General features: G+C 43.9%; 1 protein-coding gene across 1 annotated transcript in view; it reads left to right on the forward strand.

Moving 5' to 3' along the window:
* ARMC2 (armadillo repeat containing 2) overlaps positions 1–26,694 on the forward strand; it is a 74,532-nt gene that overhangs the window by 36,855 nt on the left and 10,983 nt on the right. Inside the window, exons 11-12 of the mRNA XM_060237921.1 lie at positions 11,651–11,796; positions 15,714–15,813. Coding sequence (XP_060093904.1) covers positions 11,651–11,796; positions 15,714–15,813 — 246 coding nt within the window. The remainder of the gene's footprint in view (positions 1–11,650; positions 11,797–15,713; positions 15,814–26,694) is intronic.

Raw genomic sequence — 26,694 nt, forward strand, 5'->3', positions numbered from 1 at the left:
GAGCAGCAGGGTTTTTCTGTTTTTGCTTGGTGGGGGCTGTATTTTGAGCTTCGGTGTGAGGCAAGGAAGTTGCACTCCACAGCTATGGTAAAGCTGTGATGCATCTAAGTCTGAATCAAACCTTACAGTGCAATCCTCAGAAGAGTTGCATCTGGAAATATTACTGTCCTCTGCTAATATGTTGTAGGTGAAAACTCTCTTATGCTTTTGGAAAATATAGTATACCTTTGAAGTATTGCAATAAAGAAGACTGAGAAAGCCTGCAGTAAATGAGCAACAAAACAAAACAGCTCAGTAAGAAAAATATAACACAGGAATTGATAGAAATGGGATCAGTGCTGAAAATGAGTCACTGAGAAGAAAAATTCCAATAATAACAGATTGCCAAATTAACCATTGTAACAAAGTTCATAAAATATTTGCAGTTCAGGGCATTGGACCATCAGCTTATGATATATTCAGAGTGTGACCCAAGAAATATTATGAAGTACTTTTGTATTACCTAACCTGGCAACATCACATGCTAAACTTTAATATCGAGCACAGCTTTCTATAAATTATACACATTTCATATGCAGAAGAATTAGAAAAGAAAATCTCAAGGATCAGAGTTCAAAATCTAAAGAGTATATTACTGGGCACACCTTGAGAGCACTTCTATTGGGAATGGAGAATTCTTACTGCATTGTGTAGAGCTGGTGAATAGTGTTGCAAATGGATGAAACCCCCTCCTCTCCAATCGAGGGGCTTTCCAAACAACAGAGGCACAGAAGAGTTGATTTGCAGATTCCTTTTATTGTTTTTCTCACATTGAATGTGGGAAGGAGAAACAAACCCTTAACCCCTTTTTCCGTTCTCCTTCAAAATTCTTCCCCATAGTCACAACATCTTATACCTTTCTGTAAACAAAGGCCAATTTGGCTACAGATTGGCTACACCGGTCTTTGCCGTTGACATTCTGATTACATTCATTGTTCAAATAAGTCCCATCTCCCAACTTAGAAGCGAGAGATGAATAGATATCACCCGAGGGCTGCTAATCTGAACCCCCATGCCCCACTTCCCCATACTTCATATCTGCGGTTTCGCCCCCTTCCCTGTTCGACTCCAGTGTAGGCTTCCAGGCCCAATTCTAGGATGAGTAAGCGCAGAGCTCCTGCTGTAGCAGGGAGATATGACCTTCTCCAAGAGATAGGTTCCCGATGACTCCCGGAGGTAGAAAGATAGCTTACTTTCCACCAAAAGATGTTTACAGAACAAAATGAAGATAACAAGTCTCTGCTAAAGGGGAGACTTCCTCTCATATCTAACAGTAGCCCATTGTTCTTGGTTAGGACTTTGGAACCAAAATCATAGAAAAGGCCCTATAATACTTTTAAGGCAGGCTCCGCAAATATAATACTGCAAACATGATACTTTGAACACATATATAATACTTTGTTAAAGCTGGTTAGTGCAAATGATCAAGATTAGTACAATTCTATTTGGCTCTCTGTCCATGCTCTAATGCAAATCTGAATCTACATCCAACAATAGCCAAATTCTACTATTCAAGAGCTATGAATGGCATTTGTTGCTAATACAGCACTATCAATCCCAGAGCTATGTAAGTTTAACTTTCTTTGTTGTATCCTATGAATTGGTTACAGCAATACAAGGAGTCTTGTTGTGATGAAAGAGGTGGAGAGGAGCAATTTTGCATTCTTCCTCTCTTTAGTGTGTTCTATGGCTTTTTGTCCACAATGGTCCATCCTATATCATCTTTTTGGCAGTCACAGGAGCTGCCAGTGGAAAGAGAAGGTGGGCAACATCTTTGTTAGCACCATCTGTGTGTAGGTACCAACTCTCTCATCTTCCTTGAACCACAGACAGTGTATTCCTATTGCATAACAAAAATAAATATTGACATGCCATGTAATAAGCAGCGACTGCCTACTCTAGATAACTATTTTGCCTCCTTTTTTTTTAGTATTTACCCAACTTCTTTCTAATGTTGATTGACAGATGTATTTGAGTTAATTCTACAGTCTGCTTCCATTGCTTATTGCATGTTGTTGGGGTATTAGAATTCGTAATTTAAGATTTACTTATAATTTGTTCAGATGGCTGCTACGTGTGAGAGTTGGTGAGCACCTCACTAAGGAAACTTTTATATGTTATACAATTGCTGCTGTGCAGTCATGCAGATCTGCTAGTCCATTTTAACTAATGATAGTTTGCTTGAAGATCAGGCCAGTTGCCATGAAGGTATCAAACATGCTGATTAAGCATGCCTGCTTTCAGTTGCAAAAGCCTCCATCTGGAAGTAGAAAACAAAATTGAGAATCATAGAGAACTGAGGAAAGCTCCTGTCAAAATTGCTTGAATCATTCGCTCACTCTGACTCAGGTGAATGCATCAGTTGTGAAGTGTTGCAAAGGTCAGACATACAAATTAGATGCTTGCTCATAATAACTAATTAAACTGAGTAAATGAGCTTGTTGGTTTATTGGCTAGCATTATTTTTTAAATGCAAATATTTTATTAACTGGAAAAACTGTGTATATGTGTATACACACATATACACATGAATTACAGGTGAAACTCATACAGAATAAAACAGTGTATGCTAGAAAGTTAATGATCGATATAATCTAAAATACTGTGTTGAATCTGTTTTCTAATAAATGATAAACAGAATTAGGAGCTTGGTAGCTTCAAAAGTGAGTGTTCTGACTTACAAATTACAGACTAGTGGAAAGCATCATCTTGCACCATGCCAAGGCTAGGAAAGATATGTAATTAGATAAATAGATAAAGAAAAAGAATAAAGAAAAGGAAAGTTCAGAAGAGAAAAGAGGGCAACAAATTATAAAGAGAGGAATTGATGATATGTCATATTGGTTAGAAGGGTATCACAAGTTGTAACTTGCTAGTATTAATAGTTTCCTTTCATGTTAGAAAAGGCAGTTGTATGTCTTTGTTTTAAAATATAACCTCTATTAGATAAGGACAACCCAATCAATTTTAGATCTTTGACAATCTGTTTTGGCGGTATCAGCATGTATTGGCAAAGGAACTTACAGGCATTTCTGAATGCTATTTTTTTCTTAGCTCTTTTATCTCACTTCAGACCTGGATTTGGAAAAGATATTTTTTGGTAACCATGGAGTATGACCTTAAATCTATGGATTGACCAGGGAAATGTTTTGGTGATGATTCTGTTGAACCTGTAAGCTGTTACTAATGCAGTTGATTATTCAATTGATAGCAGCATTCTTTTTTGAATACTTGATGTATATTTCAGGATACAGTGTTCTAGACCTTTGTTTGTCTGAAAAGACACATTTTTCAATGGGGAACCACCTGGGTACCTGCATATGTAGTCCTGCAGGGATCAGTTATCCTCCCTGTACTGTATTATATCTACAGTATATGAAGTTGTTGAGTCAGATCATGTGTACTTGTAGGAGACAGAGTCGATGTAATCAATATGTTCTTTATTTTACTAGCAAAGTATCCAGGAATTAGTTTATTCATAGACTATTTATTCAACTAAAATGTCCAAGGCAGTTTACAGCAAAATAAAAAAACAACCAAGTGAAGTACAGTTAAAATAAAGTAAAAATAAGTTTATCAGTACTGTGATTCCTCTTGCCGCATTATTTCTTATTGATCTTGCTCATCTGCTTGTATCCTGAGCCAGTATCTTGAAATCTTGGCCAAATGGCTGAGGCTGAACTGAAACCGAGCCCTGAAAAGATGGGTGTGATACTGGTAGTGGATGTGGATGTTCTCAGAGGAATGGAATTATGTCTAATAGATGGGATTATTATTGCTCTGTCTAATCAAATTAAAAGCCTGGATGCAAACCTTCCCAGGGAGAAATGGGTTAGTACTGTGTTCAGAAATGTATCCTTCCATTTACATCTTCTTCAGAGGCTATTTTCCTTTTTGAATCAGTCTGTCCTGACTATATTGATACATGTCTTGGTAACTTCTAGGCCTGACTGTTGCCTTTAAAGCTAGTCCCATGTACAGTGCTCTACAGTTCCCTGCCTGTGCTTAGATCCTGGGTGGCCATATCTTATCAGTGTTGTGTCAACAGTACTGTTACCAATTTACTTGCATGCTCAGTTCAAGGTGCTCACTTTAAATCCCTTTATGTCCTGTGCCCCACATATCTGACAGAACACCTCTTTCCCTACTACATTGGCTAATAACTGGCCAACAGGCGTTATTAATGTTCTCATTTAGACCTTTGGAATCCAATTCAGGAGGTAGTAGACAAAGTTTGACTCCTTATCAAACTTCTGCAAAGGATGCAACATCTTTCTTTTCCAACAAGCTTTTAGCTGAATTTTTTTGTCTGCTATGGCTGGCTGTTGTTTCTTTGAAGAAGAGCCAACAATCAGGAGTTTGATCCTTTTGACTGCTCTGTACTCTTATGGCACATTCAGAAAAAGTGATAGAATTGGTATCTCTCCCCCTCCCCATTCTATTATTTAAGGAATATGAACAATCTCAGAGAGAGGCAATTTTCAAAGAAGATTAGAAAAGGGATGGAGAATTGGTGAAGCAAAGAGCTGTGAGATGGATGTTCTATGTAGCTGCAGCAGTGGATGAGAAAGCACTTTCCTCAATACCTGTGGTGGTGGAACATGGGAAATAGTGTCTTCTGACTGGCAAGAGTGGAATACAAAAAGGGGAAGCGTAGATCAGATTAAGGTCCTCTCAGACTAGTGCTAAAGAGGAATGGGAATCAATTTTACTTGTGTCATATAGAAAAGTTGGTGCCACTTGGGTTGATTTTGAGCCACCTTGAAAATATTGTTATGGAGAAAGCAGGTTATAAACGTTGTAAGTAAATAATACATTGATTAATCACCATTATCAGTATTAATGTTGTGGTCATCTCTGACCAGAGGTAGGGACGGGGTATGCGTCCAAGATAGCTATATTCATTATAGGACTGAATTCATCAAGTACAGCCAGGAAAGGTGCAAAAATGGCAACTAAAATTATTAAGGGCTAGCACAATGCCTGTTAGAAAAGGCCCTCACAAAAAACCTCAAAGGCTCACGGCTGCAATTACTGACGAACAGTTACATAACAAATTAAAGAGTGTAATTATTTCAAAATTCAAAAGTGCAGTATGAACTTTAAAGGACAATTTCATATGTGTTTGTTCATACAACTTTCACTTCAACCCAACAAACTCCCGGTGTAACTGGGAGACAACAGATCAGCAGTTCAAAATCCATAATAAAATAAATAAACAAACCATCCTAAACACTCCAAATGATCCGTTGTCTACAGCCACATCTATTTCAGTTCCTTGGACAGAGATTCTCACCTGTAAGATCTACAACAGACATTCTTGGAATTGCAAGACCCACCTGCTGTAGTAAGGAAAGCGATCAACAAAGCCAGAATGATGCTAAGGGATAACTTGCTACAAGATAGGCCCAAACAAAACAGCAACAAAGATCACTGGTAGTTACATACTTTGCTCAGCTCAAACTAGTTCAACACATCATTAACCTGTGCTGGACAATGATGCTTCTCTCACAGAAATTGGGAGGCAAACATTTCTTGCTCAAAGATAGCCTTCTAACCTTAGACAACTTCTCACCCCCAGCAGTACCCTTCCAAACATGAACATGGACTCTGGGACCAGGGCCTGCAACAAACCAAGATGCCAGCTCTATCCCTGTATCCACTCTGATAACACAATACCTGGACCTAACAATCCCTGCCATACCATCGCAGGTTCATTCATTTGTCCGTCCAATGTTATATAGTCCATATGCAAAAGAATAAATAGACATAAATCCAATATTAAAAACTGCAACACTAAAAAAAGGGAGAACATTTTAAACCTCTAGGTCATTTCACGGCTGACCTAAGAATGACAGTCTTCAAACAAACCAATTTCAAGGGAAAATTAGAATATGAGATTGCTGAACTTGAGTTTAGTCATGTTCAAAACAAAAGTACCACCACCCCAGACTGAATGGGGACATAGGATTCTTATATCACTGCAAATGCTGCTTTTCTGCCCCTCTGCTCTAATCAATTTTCCCTCTGCTCTAATCAAGCTCATTACAATATGCATGGTACCTTTGTATCATTTACAACATCCCCCCCCACCTTCAGACTAGAATAAAAGGACTCCAATATCTCCATTTCTACTTGTGTCTGATGAAGGGGACTTTGACTGTCCAAAGCTTACACCCAGAAATTCTTGTAGGTCTCTAAGGTGCTAGTCTGTTTTACTGCCTTCTGAAAGTTAACTCCAGCAGTGTATCTTATAACTGGGCTTCCCCATGGACAAGTAGCTACATCCTCACTATTCTGTTTTACCAGTACTTCCCCTCTTTAAAATCAGTACTATTTTAATAATGATGTACTTTAAAAGAATTTTTGATATTGGGCTTGTTATACATTAGACTTATTATAACAACAGAAATTTCAGTCCCTAAATTCCACACCATTGAAAATACCATTCTCCCTGCCAACATACAAATATTATATATTTTATATAAAAGCCCATTGTTTAGCTAGTTGCCAAATAGAAAGCTTTATTTCTTTTTTGGGGTACAGTATATAGATACTATTGGATCTGAAAATACTGACATTTCTTAGTATGATATACAATATATGGAATTAATTTACAGTAACTGCCATCCTAATCAGGTCTATTCAGAATCCTTTTCAGATGTATTCAATGGGGCTTTCTCCCCAGAAAGTATTCTTATGTCTTCACTGTTAATCTAGCAATGAGATCCAGCATGATAAACCTACAAGAATCTCACCTGCCCAGGTGCACAAACAGTTGCAGCTGCAAGAAGCAAAAATATAAATAAGAGTAAATGCAGTTATGTGTAATTGGGCTTTTAAATTGCAATTAATATCATTTTTTTATATTGCATAACATTCCTTCTCTAACTGCTAATGAAAGAATGCATTTAGTTTATGTACTTAAAATCATTATTATCCAGAGCTCCTTAAAGGAAGAAAGGTATATAAATTAATTATTATTATTTCAAAGCATAAGATGCAGCTTGCTAGAATGGACTGAAAGGGCCGTCTTGTAAAATGTTGCCAGTAAGTATTTAGTTTTCTTAAATCTTTGTATAGGATAACAATTTGAGCTGTACCAAATTCATTATTTTAGCATTATACTTATCATTTTGCTTCTCAATTAACAACATGCTAACTGTCCTGGAGACAAGGAACATTTGCCTAACCTCTACCAAAGCTAGAGCCTTCTTGGCAATAGCCCCACCTTGGTGGAATGCACAAGTGAGATCCAGGCCCTGTGGGACGTGGCTCAGTTCTGCAGGGCCTGCAAAATGGAACTGTATCACCAAGTTTATGAGTGAAACAAGAGAGCTCCTATTTGGCCTTCTGCTTCATCCTTCCCCTTTTCTTTCCTGGGAACGGTTTATACACCATCTGATTAATGTGAAGTTGTTTTTTTACCAATTTTAATTGTATTTTACATTACTTATTATATGCAGGGCTTTTTTTTTGAAGAAAAAGCCCTGCTAGAACTCATTTGTATATTAGACCACACTCCTGGCATCACCATTGTTTCACGCAGGGCTTTTTTTATAGAAAAAGCCCAGCAGGAACTCATTTGCAAATTAGCCCACACCCCCTGACACCCAGCCAGCTGGAACTGCATTACTGTGCGCTCCTGCTCAAAGAAAGCTCTGATTATATGTTGTAATCTACTCTGAGCTTCCACAGTTGTGGAGGAGAGTGGAATAGAAAGAGAGAGAGAGTAATATGGCCTTCCTTTTGTTAAAAGCATCATCTGTTATTTTTATCAAACTATATATGCATTATAAGGAAAAATAATAATTATATATAAATTATATAGTACCCCAAATGCATACATTTTCCTACCGTTTTTAACTTACACATTTTGGTCACTGGATTGAATGTTGGGATATGACAGTATCCCAGTATATCCAGTATGAAGACTAATGAGTCTTTCTTATGCCATACCAATGGAAATAAGCTGTATCTGGCAAGTTACGAAGAGCAATGCAAGGAAAATATAACCCATCTTGAATAGGGATGGGCATGAACTGTCTGACAAACTCAAGTTCGTCATGAATTTTGACCTGTTTGGGACTTGCAAATTGAAGAACCCGGATAAACTACCATGAATTTTGGTGGAATTCATGGTGGCTCGTGATGGTTCATGAAGAGCAAGGTTTACCCCTGTTTTCTGCTCTTCTTGAGAAACAGCTGAGCTGCTGGGAACTCCCTGCTTGGAGCCATTTAAACCCTGCTTTCAGCTCTCGATTGGTCAGCAATTTCATTGAATGCCCACAAGTTCTTGTATTGTGAGAAAGGGAGAAAAGTACTTCTTTCTCTACCTTCTCCATCCCATGCATAATCTTGTAAACCTCTATCATGTCACCCCACAGTCAACTTTTCTCCAAGCTAAAGAGCCCCAAGCGTTTTAACCTTTCTTCATGGGGAAAGTGTTCCAAACCTGTAATCATTCTAGTTGCCCTTTTCTGCACTTTTTCCAATGCTATAATATCCTTTTTGAGGTGCGGTGACCAGAATTGCACACAGTATTCCAAATGAGACCGCACCATTGATTTATACAGGGGCATTATGATACTGGCTGATTTGTTTTCAATTCCCTTCCTAATAATACCCAGCATGGCGTTGGCCTTTTTTATTGCAGTCGCACACTGTCTTGACATTTTCAGTGAGTTATCTACCACGACCCCAAGATCTCTCTCTTGGTCAGTCTCTGCCAGTTCACACCCCATCAACTTGTATTTGCAGCTGGGATTCTTGGCCCCAATGTGCATTACTTTGCACTTGGCCGCACTGAACCTCATCTGCCACGTTGACGCCCACTCACCCAGCCTCAACAGATCCCTTTGGAGTGCCTCACAATCCTCTCTGGTTCTCACCACCCTGAACAATTTAGTGTCATCCGCAAACTTGGCCACTTCACTGCTTACTCTCAACTCCAAATCATTCATGAACAAGTTAAAGAGCATGGGATCCAGTAGTGAGCCCTGCGGCACTCCACTGCTTACCGTCCTCCACTGCGAAGACTGCCCATTTATACGCACTCTCTGCTTCCTATTAATTAGCCAGTTTTTGATCCACAAGAGGACCTGTCCTTTTACTCCATGACTCTCGAGCTTACTAAGGAGCCTTTGATGAGGAACTTTATCAAAAGCTTTCTGGAAGTCAAGGTAAACAACATCTATCGGGTCTCCTTTGTCCACATGTTTGTTCACCCCCTCAAAGAAATGTAACAGGTTAGTGAGGCAAGATCTTCCCTTACAGAACCCATGCTGAGTCTTCCTCAATAACTCATCAATGCGCCTACTCATTCTGTCCTTGATAATGGTTTCTACCAACTTTCAAGAAGGAGCAGGAAGGAAGGAAGTGTCTTCCAGGAGGCCTTCCACTCCCTCCTTTTTGCTGGCCAGGGAATGCTGTGGCCAGTAGAAAGGGAGTGGGTGAAATGCCCTCTGGGAGGCACTTCACCCCCATATTTAACCCTCTGGTTTTACTCCTCCCCCCCTGAAAGTGGCAGGGAACGAAACTGAGGGGTTAAATGGCTGGGAGTTTGGAGGAGGGGAGCAGAACTGGAGGGTTAAAGGGTTCATTTGAACATCTGCTTTTCCCTCCTGGCAGCTTTTGTGGGGAGCAAAAACAAGGGTTTAAACTTCAAATGTCTCATAAACCTATATGGATGGTTTGGTTTGCTATTTCTTTGGTTTGGGAACTGGCATATCCATTCAGTTTGGTTCATGGTTCAGTTTGTGGTTCAGCCATGTGATTTGTGCCATCCCTTGTCTTGAACCATGGGGAAATGTGGGGTATAAATGTTTTAATAAATCAATAAAATAAATAAATATGAGGAGACACAGCTGCACTGAGAATCCTTTGGGAGGTGTTACACATCTCAATTCACCTTAGTTGACTTGGCCTTTCCCCACTCCTTCCCAAAGCCTTGTAAGTTCTCCCTACTGGCAAAGTGTCAATTGCAGTTGCTGACTCTGACTCAGTATGGGGATCAGGGCTGCACAGCAGAACTAAAATAGAGGGCTGTTTAAATGCACTCTCAGTTGTACTCACAGGTAGGGTCAAGATGAAAGTCTGTAGGAAGAGGGGCAAATATTTATCATGGGAGCCAAGCCATAACCCAGAAAAGAGGCCCTTGGATAGCTCCCTGAAACTACAAACTTGATCAATTACAGGGCAGATAACACCCTCTACTTCCCTTTATCCACCCTCCAAAAGCAACTATTTTTGTCTTAATTGAGCTTGGTCCAGACCATTTCAGGCAGTCTTTCTGAGAAGAAATACTACACACAGTTCTGGGAGAAAGGAGAAATGGATCTGTTGCATCTAAATCTACTGTCTTTTCTAGTTGTTTTATGAGAGAGGCAGTATAGGTCCTTGCGAAACTCCATGGGAAATTCCCCCTGAGAAGGGCAGCAATCATCCAGTACCATTTTCTATTACCTTCTAGTGAGACAGGCATAGAACTGTAAAATATTGCTTCCTACTCCCATTCTACAATGATGATCCAAAAGGAAGCCAAAGTTTATAATACTACAGATGTCTGAGAACCTGGAGAATCTGTCTCTGTCCTGAACTTCCACTACAAACTGGACGGAAATGGTCTGCTTCACCCAAGAGTACCTGGAACTACCCAACCACTGCCTATTGTACTACATTGTCACGTTCTCAGGGTGCAGGCAGGAGTCCAAAGCCAATCCAAGGTCAAAGTCCAGGAAGTCAAGCAGGGGCCAAGTCACCAAAGTAAAATCACAAACCAGAATCAGAAGTCAGTGTCCAAAAGCCAAAGGGTCAGGGTGCCAAGGAATTCAAGCAGGACAGTATCTGTAATCAGGCAGGAGCCTGGATGCAAGCCAGGCAATTGACTTGTTGCTTCCACAAGGTTACCAGGTGGAAGTTATATGGGAGCCTCAATCAGCCTGCTCCCTGGGTGGCAGTGACTCTGCTAGAACTCAGGACTGAGAGATCTGAAGCCTCGGCATGCCTCATGTCTTCACTCTGAAAGTTCTTTCCGGAGCCTGCTTCGAAGTCTTGAGATGGAAGGGGGAGAGCTGGGAGGAGATTGATTGTCAGCACCAGTGCCTGGAATGTGGGGAGAGTGATTGATGGGCCAGCTGCTGGTTGTTTGGCTGAGGAGCTGCTTGGCAACTCTTCCAGGTCTGTTAACCCTTCCGGCTCCCCCTCATCAGGGCTCATGACATACATCAGCTAAAAAAAGATAATTAGTTACATACTTGTACAGTTCCCTGCTCAGATGTGAAAAGATGCTGTAGGTGAACAGATGGCAACCCCCCCTCCCCCAAAGGATAAGCAAACCATTCATGTGTCTCCTGTAAACAACAGAAAAATTTTGATATTTTTTTAAAGTGAGAAAAGAAAAATGTGACATATACTGTCTTTTTTAGCTTGTATCACTGTTTCATGTTCTTACGTCTAAATAACTCATAGTAGGAATACTAATGTCTGCAGAGATTGACATGGCAGCCTGCGGAAGATGCCTCGGCTAGATCTAATCTTGTTAAATTTTCAAAAGTGCCTGAGATTCATAACGATGTGATGATTTATTAATGCTTAAATGTCCTTCCTACAGCTAACTGCTACTTTGCGGAACTTAGTTGACTTGCCTCAATCAAGGCGTAAACTCCTGAGCTATGGAGCAATTCCAGAACTTTGTCTGATGATGGAGAAACATATGAATGACAAGGATATAGGTACCAATGTGGCCAGAATATTCAGGTAGCCAATTTTAACTAAGCCTATATCTTAGAAGTTGCTACTTTATGGCAGTTACAGATTTTGGATTTTATTCCTTTTGAAATACTGCATGCCATCATGTTGTGTTTGTACATAGTTTCCATTGCTGAAACACTGTTTGGTTTTTGTCTGGGTGGGAAAACATTGGGTTGGGTTCAACAGCCATGAATGAAGAGAACTTTGGAGATCTTTTCTAATTCCTTCTTCTCATAGCACCACCTCCCTCCCACAACCTGCTTTTGACAGTCAGGAGACCATTGTAGATCTTTCTCATACTGTGCCCCTGACACTCTCTCCCTGTTTATTTTATTTGAAATATTTTTTAAAGCTGATGATGCCATGACACCTTGTAGTGTGCGATGTGATGCAGTCACCTCCAGTGAGGAGGGGTACTCTTGCACAAGGATATGTGGGGAAGTGATTTCCACCAGTTCTCCCTCCCACTGGAGACCCTGCACTGCATCCTGTGCTGTTTCTAAGGGTTCCTCAGGAAACACAGCTCCACTGATGCTGCTTTGAAGCCAAGCCATTCTGTGTTGTGGTTCAAACTCTATATGGTCCAGTACCTGTGACATGTTTTTTTTTTAAAAAAATCCTCTCTGACCACACTCTCTAGTCTATGAGAGTTGCAGTTACAACTGGGCTTTTCATTGTCTGATAAGCCATTTGTGTGTCTTTCTGAGCCTTTATAAAAGCACTTGGTTGTGCATGTGCTGTGGCTGCTTTCTGGTGGGGCAAGAAAATGCATTCAGGTGGCCGGGGCAGCAAGCAATGCAGGAGCAGCACTCACACACCACTGTTCCTGCATCATGCATCCTGCTGATGTTGTTGGACCTATCGGTGGCGTTCGATACGGTCGACCATCGGTTACTGACTTGCCACCTTGCCGACGCGGGGATTCAGAGGTTGACCTTGCAGTGGCTTTCCTCTTTCCTTGAAGGTCGGGGACAAAGGGTCGCGATTGGGGGGGAGCTATCCCAGAGGCTCACACTCGACTGTGGTGTGCCCCAGGGAGCGGTTCTCCCCCCGATGTTATTTAACATCTATATGCGACCCCTTGCCCAGATTGCCCGAAGGTATGGGCTGGGGTGTCACCAGTATGCTGATGACACCCAGCTTTATCTGCTTATGGACGGCCGACCGGTCTGCGCCCCAGAAAATCTGGATTGGGCATTACAGGCCGTGGCTGAGTGGCTCAGACTGAGTGGACTGAGATTAAATCCTGCGAAGACAGAGGTCCTTTGCTTGGGTCGTCGGGGACCGGGGGGGAAATCCCCTTGCCAGCTTTTGACGGCGTGCCGCTGATGGCAGCGGATAGGGTCAAGAGCCTGGGGGTACTATTGGAGCCTTCCCTAAAGATGGAGGCTCAGATAGCAGCCACTGCCAAGTCCGCGTTTTTTCATCTTAGGCGGGCAAGGCAGTTGGCTCCCTTCCTGGATCGCGACGACCTAGCAACAGTGATCCATGCTACGGTCACCTCGAGGTTGGACTACTGCAATGCCCTCTACATGGGGCTGCCCCTGTGCCGAACTCGGAAATTGCAGCTGGTGCAGAATGCCGCGGCCCGTCTGTTATTGGGCCTCCCAAGATGGGGGCACATTCAGCCAGGTCTTCGGGCTCTGCACTGGCTTCCAATAACATACCGAGTCCGGTACAAGGTGCTGGTTATTACCTTTAAAGCCCTATATGGCCTGGGACCTGCCTACCTGAAGGACCGTCTCTCCCCACATGTTCCCCAGAGAATACTGAGGTCGGGAACTCAAAATCTTCTCGCTATCCCTGGGCCAAAAGAAGCCCGCCTTAAATCGACTAGAGACTTGTCCTTTTCTGTTATGGCCCCTACATGGTGGAACCAGCTGCCAGAGGAGGTGAGGGCCCTGCGGGACCTTATTCAGATCCGCAGGGCCTGTAAGACAACTCTCTTCTGGCTAGCTTACACCTAACTGAGATGGGAAACAAATGTAGCTTACTAGACTCTTGCTATTTATACTGTTATAAGATTTGATGTTTTAAGGTTTTAAATGTTTTGACTGTTTTAACTGCTTATATATGTAAATGTTAATTCAAATTTTGTTTTATTATCTGTTGTGAGCCGCCCTGAGCCATCTTTGTGGGAAGGGCGGGATACAAATCATAAATAAATAAATAAAAATCACTTGCTGCTGTCACTACAGCCTAGCTCCTTGCTCCTCCTCCTATTTCTGGTAATACCAGAATCCCCCATGGCTCAGACCCTCCCTTTCCATACCAAATTATATTCTCTATGCTATCTTAAAAGCAGAGCTTAGTTCTGCAGCTCCTCCTGGCAGTAGTGATGGAGGGAAATATCCACATGGATGCTTCCATGACCTAGAGAAAAACAGGCTAATTTCTCCCCCTCTGACTTAAAGTGGAAAACCATGTTTCGAATGAACATGATGTCATGTTGACAGGACCGGTGCATAGGAGTCAGCAAAGTAGGGGTGGGTGCCCCCTCCCCCTCCCTGCTCATGCTGACCCGAACCTGGCGGCAGGAGTGACTTTCAGCCACTCTTGGGGGGGGGGGGAGGAAGGCAGCATCCGGGGCCTTGACATCCACTCCTCCCAAACCTGGGTCAACTGTCCCTTGCTGGACGGCAGCAGGAGTGACTTTCAGCCACTCTTGGGGGGGGGGGAGGCAGCCTCCACAGCCCTGGCACCAGCCCCTCCCAAATGCGGCTCGTCCCCATCCCTTGCTGGGCAGCAGCAGGAGCTACTCTGGACTGCTCTTTGAGGGGAGGGGGTGATCTCCAGGGTACCAGCCTCCACCCCTCCTGAACGCAGCTTGTCCCTTCCATTGCCCATCTCCCTCCCTTTTCAGAGGGAGGTGGGAAGAGGCCACCACTGAGAGAGGTGAGTGGGATGGTTTTGTTGCTTGCCTCTCTCTCTGTCCACCCCCTCCTCCCCCCCCCCACTTTTTGTTGTCTTATTTCTCCTTGCCTCCTCTGCATTGAAAAAAAAAAGCTGGGACTGAGTGTTCGCCCTTCGCATGCACAGCCCAATGACATCATGTCTGCCAGGATGATCCAGCGTGGAATGGAAGGGAATGAGTCATTCTGATGTAAACCTCCAGGGGTCCAAGATCCTAAACACTCTAGGACAGGGGTGTCAAACATACAGCCTGTTGGCCAGAACCAACCTGTCCAGGGCTCTTATCCAGCCCACAAACAACTGGCGCGAGTGAGGGAAAGCAGGCTATTGTGGGGGGGGGGGGAGCAGGTGCATGGGCTCACACAGTGAAGTGTGTGTTGTCAAGAAATGAAATCAAATGGCTTTGGGGCGAGCATGGTATTCCTGGAAAAAAAAATCTAAATACATTTATTGGTACTTTTGTGGATTCCCCACTGAATCAGTTGTTTTCACTCCTAGGAATCAATTCCTGTTGTTTGTATTCTGAGTAAAAAAATAATATTGTTAAAGGTTTGCTTGTGTCTTTTATAAAGTTTATATCTCTGGCACCTGGCATTACATTTAATGGCAGATGTGGCCCTTTTTATGTCAGATCTGGCCCTTGTAACAAATGAGTGTGACACCTGTGCTCTAGGTGGTTCTCTTGCCTTAGGGGTTATGTCACATCATGGGGTTTACAAGGGTTTACATAGCAAAGGTCTTCCTTGGTGGTCTTCCATCCAAGTACTAACCAGGGCTGACTCTGCTTAGCTTCCAAGCTCTAGTGAGAATGGACTAGCCTGGACTAAGGCTATCGTTCTTTTTCATAAGTCTTTTCTATATGGAATTGCACTAGAATAGAGAATATGAGCATTTCGGTACATGTACTGAACTTGTTTAAAAATTTGGGAGAGGAACTATTTAGCTTGGGTAGAGAGAACCTTGACAAAAAAAGTTCTTTTACTCATGTGTATTTCTTTTTTAATATATAGCAAACTTTCTTCCTTCAATGATTGCTGCTCAGCTTTGGCAGATTGCTCCAGATGTTACATCTTATTTTTAGCCCTGCTAAACAAACACCCAAAGAAGCAGGTCAGTTCCCCCCCCCCCCCCCCCATATCTCTGTTTTATATTTTAATCCTCCGATGTGTCTGTGGTGTTGTATGTGTGTGAATCCATTTTCATTGACCTACTTTCATATACATTTATATGATAAAATTTTTAAATGGTTGACTGCATTTCTAAGTAGTAAATTATTGAAATGGACTCAACTTAGATTAACAGTTCAGGAAAACATAAAGGAAAATTGATTAACTTATTCTTTGCACAGAATTGTTGTTTGGAATATTATTTCATTTTTAGACACTTTATGTATTTAGGAATCAGGAGTAGGCAATGAAAGGGCCATGGGCTGTTTCTGACCAGAGTAGATTTTTCCTTAAGAAAACCTGTTTTTTCCAAGGCTGCAGGTAAGCTGCTGTACAATAACAGCATAAGACATGTGCATTGAGCGAAACCTTGGTCCCAAGGTGTCATTAGCAGGCACACAATATAACGGAAGCTAAGGAGATATGAGTCTGGTCTGTGCCTAGATGGAAAGATCTGGCTTACCTGGGAGATGGTTTACCATTTCCAAGATATACAGTTAGAGAGGGAGAAAAGCCTCAGCAACAATGCAACCCAAACATAGACCTGAGTACCCCCTAAGCCCATAAGGGAAGGGCACCCATTCAGTGGACAAAATGCCCCCCACCCCTGGAAAGGATCTGACTAACAGCAAAAGTAATGCCCGCACACATCCATCCCTGCTGAAAGCCACAAACACCCTTCCCCTGAAAAAGTTAAAAAGGGGGAGGGGGGGCAGGCATGAGGCCAGGCTCTAACACACAGCCCTAAAAACCCAAGATTAGCATCCTAACCACTTGCCCAGGTAGCCAGATGGAAATGAGGCATGCCATCAGGCAGTAGGCACTCCATTGTAGCCCTGACATTACCTCCAGCCATATGGAGGCAGGCAGAGACCATTGCAAAGACAGGCATGGCTTAGCGAGAAGGCACTGAATAGTATAACCAGAGCTCCTAGCTTTTCTCACAATGGCAGGCAAAAATCTCAGAGCTGAAGCTTTCCCTCCTCAAGCAGCAAGGGGGGACAGAATGGTACAGCTGATGGGCTGACTTGGATATCCTTCATTTTGGCAGGAATGGCCCTTCACAACCCCTCCATGCTGAGCCCTCAGCAACAGCTCCTTAGTGTCCCAGCCACCTTTTATGAGCCTGCACCACCAAGTTGCATAGCTTCTCAGATGCCAGTAGTGCTGTGGGAAAACGTTGGACCCAGAGACCATCCCTCTATGCTACAATAGACATCCCTCCATGCAACAACAGAGTGGTCCCTTGGACCACTCACCAGCCCATTCCTCATGCAAGCTGCACACAGCAGCTAGCAGAATGTATGTGTGGAAGGGGGTGAGAATCAGTATTTGTAGTCAGTCTTCGGTGCTACTGGACCTTTGTTACATTATGCAGGTGAACAAAACAGAAGTCCAATGGCACCATGAGCACATGAAGCTGTGTTCGTGGTGCCAGTTATACTACTGAATCAGATCCTTGGTCTGTCAAGGTCAGTATTGTCTACTCAGGCTGGCAGCAGTCCTCCAGGATCTTAGGCAGAGATGGGTATTTCACATCCCCTACTGCTGAATTCTTTAAACTGGAGATGCCAGGAACTGAACCCACGGCCCTCTGCATGCCAAGCAGATGCTCTGCTATTGAGCCATGGCTTCTCTTCATAAAGACCAACAGCAAAACCAGCATGAGATTCTCTAAGCCAGAGCCCATCTGCTCAGACATGTGAAGCCATGGATGGGAGCAGAGAGGAGCTGGGACAGGGAGGGGCATGGAGCCTGGTCTCATCTGCTCAGAAACAGGAAGTTGAAGAACATCTCTCTGACTTCATTGAGAAACATTCTACCTGCAGTGGCTCCTGTGCCTTTGCAAGCTGCTTCTGGAGCCATGGGAATTCTGAGCTGTCCCTAGCACAGCATGTGTGTGGGTAGGATGGGCTTGTCAGATAGAAGGCTGCCCAAGGCATGATGCTCCAAGAGTGACTGAATAGAGTGGCAGGAGCTATACTAATCGTGCTTCCACAGGTTTCCTGCAGAGATGCCACATGGAAATGTGATGGAAAACAGCACAGACATTATGCCAGATACAACCATGCCTGTGGGGCCCCAGCAGGGTCTGCACCTGTGATTCTACCCCTGTGAGTTGCCAGGGACCACCCCACCCTGAGGTGCATGTGGTAGCCATCCAGATGACATTTACTGATCCTGTGAGGGAGTGCTCTACAACTGCTCCAACCAATGCTGCTTCATAGGGCTCTGGTCCTACAAGGTCCCAAGGTTGCTTGGCCAGCTGAATCATAGAGTGTCAGCTACCAGTCACCCCTAACCATGTTTGTGCCCTGTTCCCTACCTGGGGGGAGGAGGTGAAGTGTGCTGCCAGCCCAGTAGGAAGCTGAAAGCATCCCTGGTCTCCTCCCACCCCCCATGTCTAGACAGCTCTCTGGGTGAATGTCCCATCGCATGACATGGGATTTAATGCTGGGTGGGTTTGGCTCAGGTTGTCTCCGTGCACACACACACTGCTAGCTGTTGCTGTGGGAACCAGCACTGTTGTTGTGGCATTTATGCTAGAAGGACAGTGGTGCAAATTTCCAGTCCGGAACAGCTAGATTCCTGCCCCTGCTCATCTGTCAGCGTGTGGTCACCCCTTCAGGTTGAGTCTCTGGGGTACCTGTTAAGGTTCTGGAATGAGACATGTTATCCACATAGCAGTAAGTGCTTGTTCAGTGGTGCTATGTTCCCTTTCTTGATCTCTCCTACCACCAGAATGCAACACTGTGCATTCTAAATGTGCACATTAGTATCATGTATGCATCTGCTTCTGGAAAGGAATGGAAGTGAGGTTGCAGTTTCTACAGATTTCTCCATCAGAGACTACAGCCATCTGAGCTGTATTGCACAACATGCTGGGAGTTTTCTCTTGTTGGTGCCTGTGGTATCTCCAGTGGTAGAAGGTTGAACACAATCCCAAACTTCTGATGGTAGCTGATCAGATACATGGGATCAGTGTTCCCTCTAAGCTGAGTTAGCGTGAGCTAGCTCACAGATTTTTAGCCTCCAGCTCACAGATTTTTGTCTTAGCTAAGGAAGGATGACCCCAGAGCAAACTAATTTATGCAGCAGCTCACAACTTGAATGCCAGCAGCTCACAAAGCAGAATTTTTGCTCACAAGACTCTGCAGCTTAGAGGGAACACTGCATGGGATCTATACACTGCATCTTTTCATAACTGCCCTGAGAATGGAACTGATTATTAGCCTGAGGCCTTTGAATCCAAGTCATGATCCTCTTTTGTGAAAGACAGATAAATTTGTGGTACTTCTAAAGTTCACAGTTTGAAGCTATCAGTAGGCTTTGTTTTGGGAGTCTGTAGATGGAAGTTGTAAATTTAGATCATGGACCTTAAAATATACCAGTCTACCCAATCATTGTATATTGGCTGCTGTCCTTCAGAGCGCAGCAATTCCTAGTCTTCTTTTTCTTTTTTGCATTTTTATTGTATGTCTGTCAGTACCCCCTCCTCCCCCCTATCTTGGGGCAGCAGTTTAGGGGTTGGGAGACTACTGCCTTTTTAAAGGCTTGGGAGGGGAATCCCATCAGGGAGACCCTCCCCCCCAATATACACCTTTGGCTCTTACTTGTAAGTAGGGAAAGCCAAGAGGGAATGACTATCTTGATCACGGGGGAGAGGCAAGCCAGTGGGACTTCAGCTTGTGGGCCAGGAGCTTCTCCAGGCTGCTTCTGCAGCTGCCGCTGTGGGAGCTTCGTACTTCCTTCAGCAGCCTTTTGGAGCCTGGCTGGGCACATCATGCAGCAGCTTGTTGTCTACAGTGCCTTCCTCCAGCTGAGCTTCTGAATCCTGGTAAGGCAAGGCCCTTTTTCTTTTTGAAGAAACAGGAGAGTCTCCTTGCCTTCCCTCCTCCAACCCCCCCCCCCCCGGAAATTTCTCTAGTGGTGGCTTGAGTGGATCTCAGCCCCACCTGAGCCCTCTCAGCCCCACCTACCTCACAGAGTGTTTGTTGTGGGGGGAGAAGACATAGGAGATTGTAAGCTGCTCTGAGTCTCTGATTCAGGGAGAAGGGCAAAGTATAAATATTCAATTCTTCTTCATCTTTCTGAGTGTACTCCTCAGGAGGGGTTGGCCTCAAGCCTGAAACTTGACTTTCCCCCTCTCCCCTACCTCTGCTCAAGGTTCCCTTCTTGAATTGGAACCAGCAGAAAGTCCTACTCTGGATTTGTCAGGGGACAATGCCCAGGCTGAGGGAGGGACGGTGGCTCAGGGGTAGAGCATCTGTTTGGGAAGCAGGAGGTCCCAAGTTCAATCCTTGGCATCTCCAACTCAAAAGGGTCCAGGCAAATAGGTGTGAAAAACCTCAGCTTGAGACCCTGGAGAGCAGGGGAGGGATGGTGGCTCAGGGGTAGAGCATCTGCTTGGTAAGCAGAAGGTCCCAGGTTCAATCCCTGGCATCTCCAACTCAAAAGGGTCCAGGCAAATAGGTGTGAAAAACCTCAGCTTGAGACCCTGGAGAGCCGCTGCCAGTCTGAGAAGACAATACTGACTTTGATGGACCCAGGGTCTGATTCAATATAAGGCAGCTTCATATGTTCATATGTTCAGGCCAATCTTTTTCCTTGGATCAAGGGGGAAATGCATAAAGAGATCAGAGTGGCCCTTTCAGAGGCCATCCCTGGTATAAGAGACCTCTCTAGGCCCTCCAGCAGAATGAGATGCCACTCACCCTTCAATTCTGGTGCTGGAAGAAGCAAGCAGAACAGGGACTCTATTTAATCTCCACATTCAAAGAGATGTAAAGAAGCCACACCTAATAAACTGTCCACTAGAGCTCTAAGTCCTTTGTTGGGTCATTATTCTGAGGAGTCTGACCTCTTTCTCTTCCTTTCTGAAAGAGGAGGGAGAACTATTGGAAAAGGAAGCTCTATTAGTAACAACTATGCAATCTCGTCTTTTCCCGCAAGAGGTTTTCCTAAGCTTCTTCCTATGGTTTCACGCATTTTGGAAATTTCTTACAATGGAAAGGAGATAGTAGAGCTTGATCTGACAAGACCAAACAACTTGGCCAGAGCTTTTCCAAGGTGGGATTTTTCCGTTGGGATTCCTTTCCCATCCATCTTTGGCAAGGTGGTCAAAACTGAGTGGGAAACTCTGGCGAGGTTTACTCCTTGGTGCCCAAGGCAGCAGAGCTTTTTAAACTTCTAGTGGTGGATGCTCCAGTCAGCAGCTTGTGTTCAGGCTCCATCTTTCCTGCAGTGTTGGATGGCCTTCCTAGGGACTTTTGTGACAGGAGGATAGATCAGTCCCTGTACAGGATTTTTGAGGCCTCTTTGGCTGCCCTCATGGCCTCTATAGCTTGCTCCCTTTTTCTAGGGCAGTCAGTTTCAGACTGTTCAGCAGCAGAAATTATATCCTCAAGGAGCTTAAAGATGAGTTAAAGAAGATTGCGCTTATGGCAGCCTTCTCTGCAGATGCATTGCTGGACACAATTCAGTTGTCGGCCAGGGTCATGGCATCCAGTGTCACTGCCAGACACAACACCTGGCTCTGCAACTGAAAAGTGGACTTTGCTTTCAAGCTCAGGTGGCCAGTGTTCCCTTTGGGGATGGAATGGATAGATACCTGGTGGTAGAGGATATGTATAAGAAGGCATTGACCTTGCATAAGAAGGAGAGCAAGCCCAAGAAAGGCTTTCATTCTTTTCATGAACCTGAGTGCTCCTCTGGCTTTCAACCCACCAGATCTCTCAAGGGATAATGGCAGCTCAAGCAATCTGGTACCTTCAGCTTCTCTTTCCAGAGGCCAGTGAGCCAGAATGTGTGAGGCCCCCAAAAGAGCCCTGCATGACAACTACTGTCAGTTAGACCCACCAAACTTTGGAGGACAACTTCAGTCTTTAACACATTGTTGGGTGTCTGTAGGCAACAGGTGGGCACTCCACAGTCTTAAGTGATTACTCTCTGGAATTGTCATCCCTCTGAACAGGTTTATTCAAGTTTTAAGAAAGCAGGGGACCAGCAGGCATTTGGGGTCTACTCAATTTTCTTAATAATTCTAAAGAAAAATGAAGATGTGAGAACCATTCTATAGACTTCAAGTGGTTAAACCACAAAATCAAGAAGAGGGAAATCCAGGTGGAAACACTCAAGTCCATGGTTTTATCAATTCAAAAGGAGGATTACCTGGCATCAATAGATCTGATAGAGGTCTGTTTTCACATGGCCACTATTATTATTGACTGTAGTTCGTTGAATATTACACCCGTTTTTATAGTATGATTTTAAATATGTTATTGTTTTATTTTATTTATTGTTGTGATTTTAATTGTTGGAAGCCACTCCAAACCATTTTTGGGAGGAGCGAGATAGAAATGTACAGAAATGATAAAAATAAAGATTTGGGAATCTCATTGGAGGTTTCAGTGTTTGTTTGTTTGTTTACAATGGAAGCTGTTTTTGATACTGAGCTCTCCCCTTCAATCTCTCCCTCAATCTCAACCCCAAGAGTATTCACCAAGGTGCTGGTTTTGCTAGTGGGACTGCGATGAACTCAGGCAGTTAGCCTGGTAGCTGGGAATAGCTTAAACTGATTGGCTGAGCAGCAGTCATGGTTACAAAATGTATCAATTTTGAGAATGCTTGCAGAGTGAGTAAAAAACAGCTCACAGAGTTAGTTCTGCTGAAGTACTGAAGCTGGGAGATAGCTCTGGTGTTACTTCAGTCTGGGAACTGAGGAAAACAGTTGTGAAAATCATCTGGGCAGGAATTGAGACAGTTTGTAGGCCGAGTTCCTTGTAAGGCAGAACTGGATCTGGGAGTTCTATCTGAGAGTGAGAGAGTTACAGGAAGAAACTCTCGGACTGGAAGCGGAGGAAACGGAAGGCTCTGCCAAGGAGTCTTGTCAGCACATCAAGGCAGACTCCTGTTCAATTAAGAACACCAACACAGAGAAAGTGGGAGACTAGATTCTTGTGGTTGAGAAGAAATCCCAGGGTACAGAAAGGGAGACTAGCTGGGAGGGACTGAGACACAGGATTGAGGGGCTTGGTAATAGCACTTAAAAGGTGTGAGTCCTGTATGCCTAGTAGAAAGGAGTGTCTGTGAGGGAATTTTTCTGGCACAAGTCAGAAGTCCTCAGTATGAAAGGCAAAGAGTGTGTGACTCTTTTTTTATTTTGGGGGTTGGGAAGCATAGAGTGTTCCTGTAGTGCTGTAGACACAGTTCAAGACAAAGTTTTCTTGTCTCAGGAGAGAAAGGAGAAGATGGTATTTATACGGGAGATCAACCAGCAGCCTCATGTGGAGATCATGGTCCTTTGGGGGGTATTTGTGTCTTGTCCGGTTGCCATTCCATCTTCAAGGTTTCATGCTCGTCCTTTCCAAAGGCTTCTCCCATTCCACAACATAAAAGCCAACAAACAGAACAAGCTCATTAAGTGGGAAAAAGCTGAAAGCCAATGTGAAAGAATTTAGACATCCAGTGGTAGTATAAATACTAACAATTTTTTGTATTTTTAAAGCACCTTTGGATTTCAGTTTTTGCTCTGAAGCTGTTAACACAGGTTCTCTTGGGGAATTAAATAACATGAGACAGTCATAGTCTACCTTCAATTTATGATTCCTTCTTCGTGGTGGCTAGTCTCCATTCTTTCCCTTTAATCTTGCCATTATTCCACTCACTTCCAGAAGGCTTTTTGCTGTGGGTTGTTTTTTTTTAACCGCAGTTTGTATTAAAATGTGTAAATACTATAACAAGGATGACAAACATGCAGCCCTAGGGGCTGAATCAGGCCCTCAGAGGACTCCTATCAGGCCCCCAAGCAATTGGCTGTCATCTGCTTCCTTCTCCCTCTCTCTTGCTCCTTCTGCATCACAACTTGCTTTGGCAGGCTTGCTCCATCGCACAGGAACTACAGAGCAAAGCCTCTATTTTCTCCATCAGCTGAGGTGTTTCCCTTGGGGAGGAAGGAGGGAGGAATAGCTTTCTTTGCCAGACTCTCTCAATCGCACAGCACAGCTACTGAGCCAAGCCTCTCTTCCTTCTATTGGCTGAGGTTCCTCTCCCTCCTGGCCCCCAGGGGAAGGAAGGAAAGAGCCAGAAATTCCGTTGCCCATTTCCCTGAATCCTATGGGAGAGATACAAAGAAAGCACTTTTAATGTGCTAATGTTTTAAGCATGTTTTAAGTTTTCTTAAAAAATCTTTGTGTTTGTCTGTGTCCTTTATAAAGTCTGCTACCTAATCTTAAGTAGTACACAAACGGTCTGGCCTGACATGACTCGGCCCAACAAAGTCTCATTTGTATCAGATCTGGCCCTCATAACAAATGAGTTCAACACCCCTGATTTAAAAGGAATGATTCAGAGGACAGGTTAACTTTCCTATATCTTATCTTCAGGGCTTTTTTTGTAGCAGGAACTCCTTTGCATATTAGGCCACACCCCTCTTATGTAGCCAATCCTCCAAGAGCTTATAGCGCTCTTCTTACAGAGTACTTCAGGGGTGTGTGGCCTAACTTGCAAAGGAGTTCCTGCTACAAAAAAGCCCTGCTTATCTTTCAAAAAGGGGTGAAAGAAAGAATGACACAGATCCAGAATTATCTTTGTAGGCCTTCTGTTCCATCTTAAAACTGGCCTGGGGGGACCTTCAGGCTTCCAGACCCTCCAGTCCTTGCCCCAGGGTGCCAAGTTACTTACTGACCCCCTCCTTTCTCCCCTCTGGGGTCCCAAAGTGGCTAACATCATTCTCCTCTCATCTGCTTTATCCTCATAACAGCCCTGTGAGGGAGGATAGGCTGAGAGTGTGTGACCGGCCCAAGATCAGCCCTCAAGCTTCCATGGAAGAGCGGAGATTCAAACCTGGGTATCCTAGAGCAGGGATGTCAAACATGTGGCCCGGAGGCCGAATCAGATCCCCAGAGGGCTCCTATCAGGCCCCCATGCAACTGACTGTCATCTGCTTCCTTCTTCCTCTCTCTTGCTTCCTTCTGCATAACAGCTTGTTTTGCAAGGCTTGCTCAGTCACACAGGAGCTATAGAGCAAAACCTCTATTTTCTGCATTGACTGAGGATCTTCCCTTGGGGAGGATGGGAGGAGGAATAGCTTGCTGTTCCAGGCCCTCTCAATCACACAGCAAAGCTACTGAGCCAAGCATCTCTTCCTTCTATTGGCTGAGGCTCCTCCCCCTCCTGGTCCCCCTCGGGAAGGAAGGAAAGAGCCAGAGCATCCTTGGCCCAGTTCCCTGGATTGCACAGGAGAGATACAAAGACAGCACCATTAAGATCAACAAGTGCTAATGTCTTAATCATGTTTTATTTTAAGTTTTTTAAAAAATATATTTAATTGTGTTTGTCTGTGCCTTTATAAAGTTTATATCTCTGCTACCTAATTTTAAATAGGAACATAAATGGCCCAGACCGACATGGCCTGGCTCGACAAGGTCTCATTTATGTCAGATCCGGCCCTCATAATAAATGAGTTTGACATCCCTGCACTGTAGTGACATATCTGCTAATGATATATTTTTAAAGTCCTCTGGAGGGGGTAGGGAGATGGTGAATAGGAGGGGAAATGGCATCAGATGAGAGTGGGGAGGTACACAAATCTGCATCTTTCCACTGTGCTTTCCCCAAACCTCCTTTAGGTAAGATTTTTTAGAAAAGATCATACCAAAGCAGGTTTAGGAAAACTTCCTGTGGAGCTGGAGAAAACCCAAAAGAGAAGTGACTGGACATCATTTCCCATTTGGTTGTAGTTTGGCTGTCATTTGGGAGGCAAAGTGAAGGAAGAGCTCTATGTGGAGCCAGTCTGCGTCGTTTTCTATGCATTCATCAGAAGTAGCCAACTCCTCAAGTTTGTCAAGACTCTGAGAATTACAAAGAGCTATACTGCACACGTGCATCAGTTTTATACCAGTCAAATGGTCATGATTTCTCCCCTTGCCCAGTGAATCCTGGTATTGTAGTTAGGTGGTGGGTACTGACAGTTTGGTGTTAAAGATTACTAGCCCAGCCTGCTGAAGTGTAGTTGCCTGGAAAGAGAGAGTGACTTTTAAACAAGTCTGTCTGTGGGATGTACTTGCTGAATTGAACAATGTATAACAGTGTGACTAAATTACCACTCATTACAATTCCTCAGATACTAAATATTTTTACTTGGGCATTCCGTTGAAGTTATTTCTAAGTATGTGTGTTTAAAACTGTAGGCTAAGTTGTGCTCTGAAAAATATTCGCATCCATGGTTATTGGTTGATGATTATTGATCTCAGCTGTTTTGCCTGGACGCGGGTAATGAAACCAATATAAAGCCTATTGTTGTGGTTTAAACTGAGTCCAGTAGCACTTTAGAGACTGACAAGATTTTCATAGTAGAAGCTTTCAAGGGCCAAAGCTCCCTTTGTCAAATACTTTCACTGTGGCAGAACAGTCCTGCTCTGACCTGCAAACTCTATTCTGCAGTGCTTTCTAAGACATCTGGCTACCAATGACTGTCTGAAGTTTCTGCCTGGCATATGCTTCCCACCTGGAGGGGCTTTTCTCGCCCTTTCCCAGTCCAGCTACCGCCACCATCTGGCCTTTGGAGGAATGGCCACGGAGAGGATCAGGGCTCCCACCTTCCCTTTCTGTTCTGAGGCCTCTGTCTTCTGCTGTCCAGTAGCCAGTTACCATGAGGACAGCTCATAGCCCTATGTGCCACTGGGGAAGTAGCCACTTGCCAGCTACATGCTACTCCCCCTCTTTGTGGTGTTCGCCTGGAATGATGAAGGTTTTACATGATACAGAGAACTGCTTTAATTTTTTTTTTTGTTTGCTGTCAAGTCACAGTCAACCCATGGCAACC

Source organism: Heteronotia binoei, chromosome 1 (genome assembly GCF_032191835.1).
Source record: "Heteronotia binoei isolate CCM8104 ecotype False Entrance Well chromosome 1, APGP_CSIRO_Hbin_v1, whole genome shotgun sequence".
NCBI classification, from domain to species: Eukaryota; Metazoa; Chordata; class Lepidosauria; order Squamata; family Gekkonidae; genus Heteronotia; species Heteronotia binoei.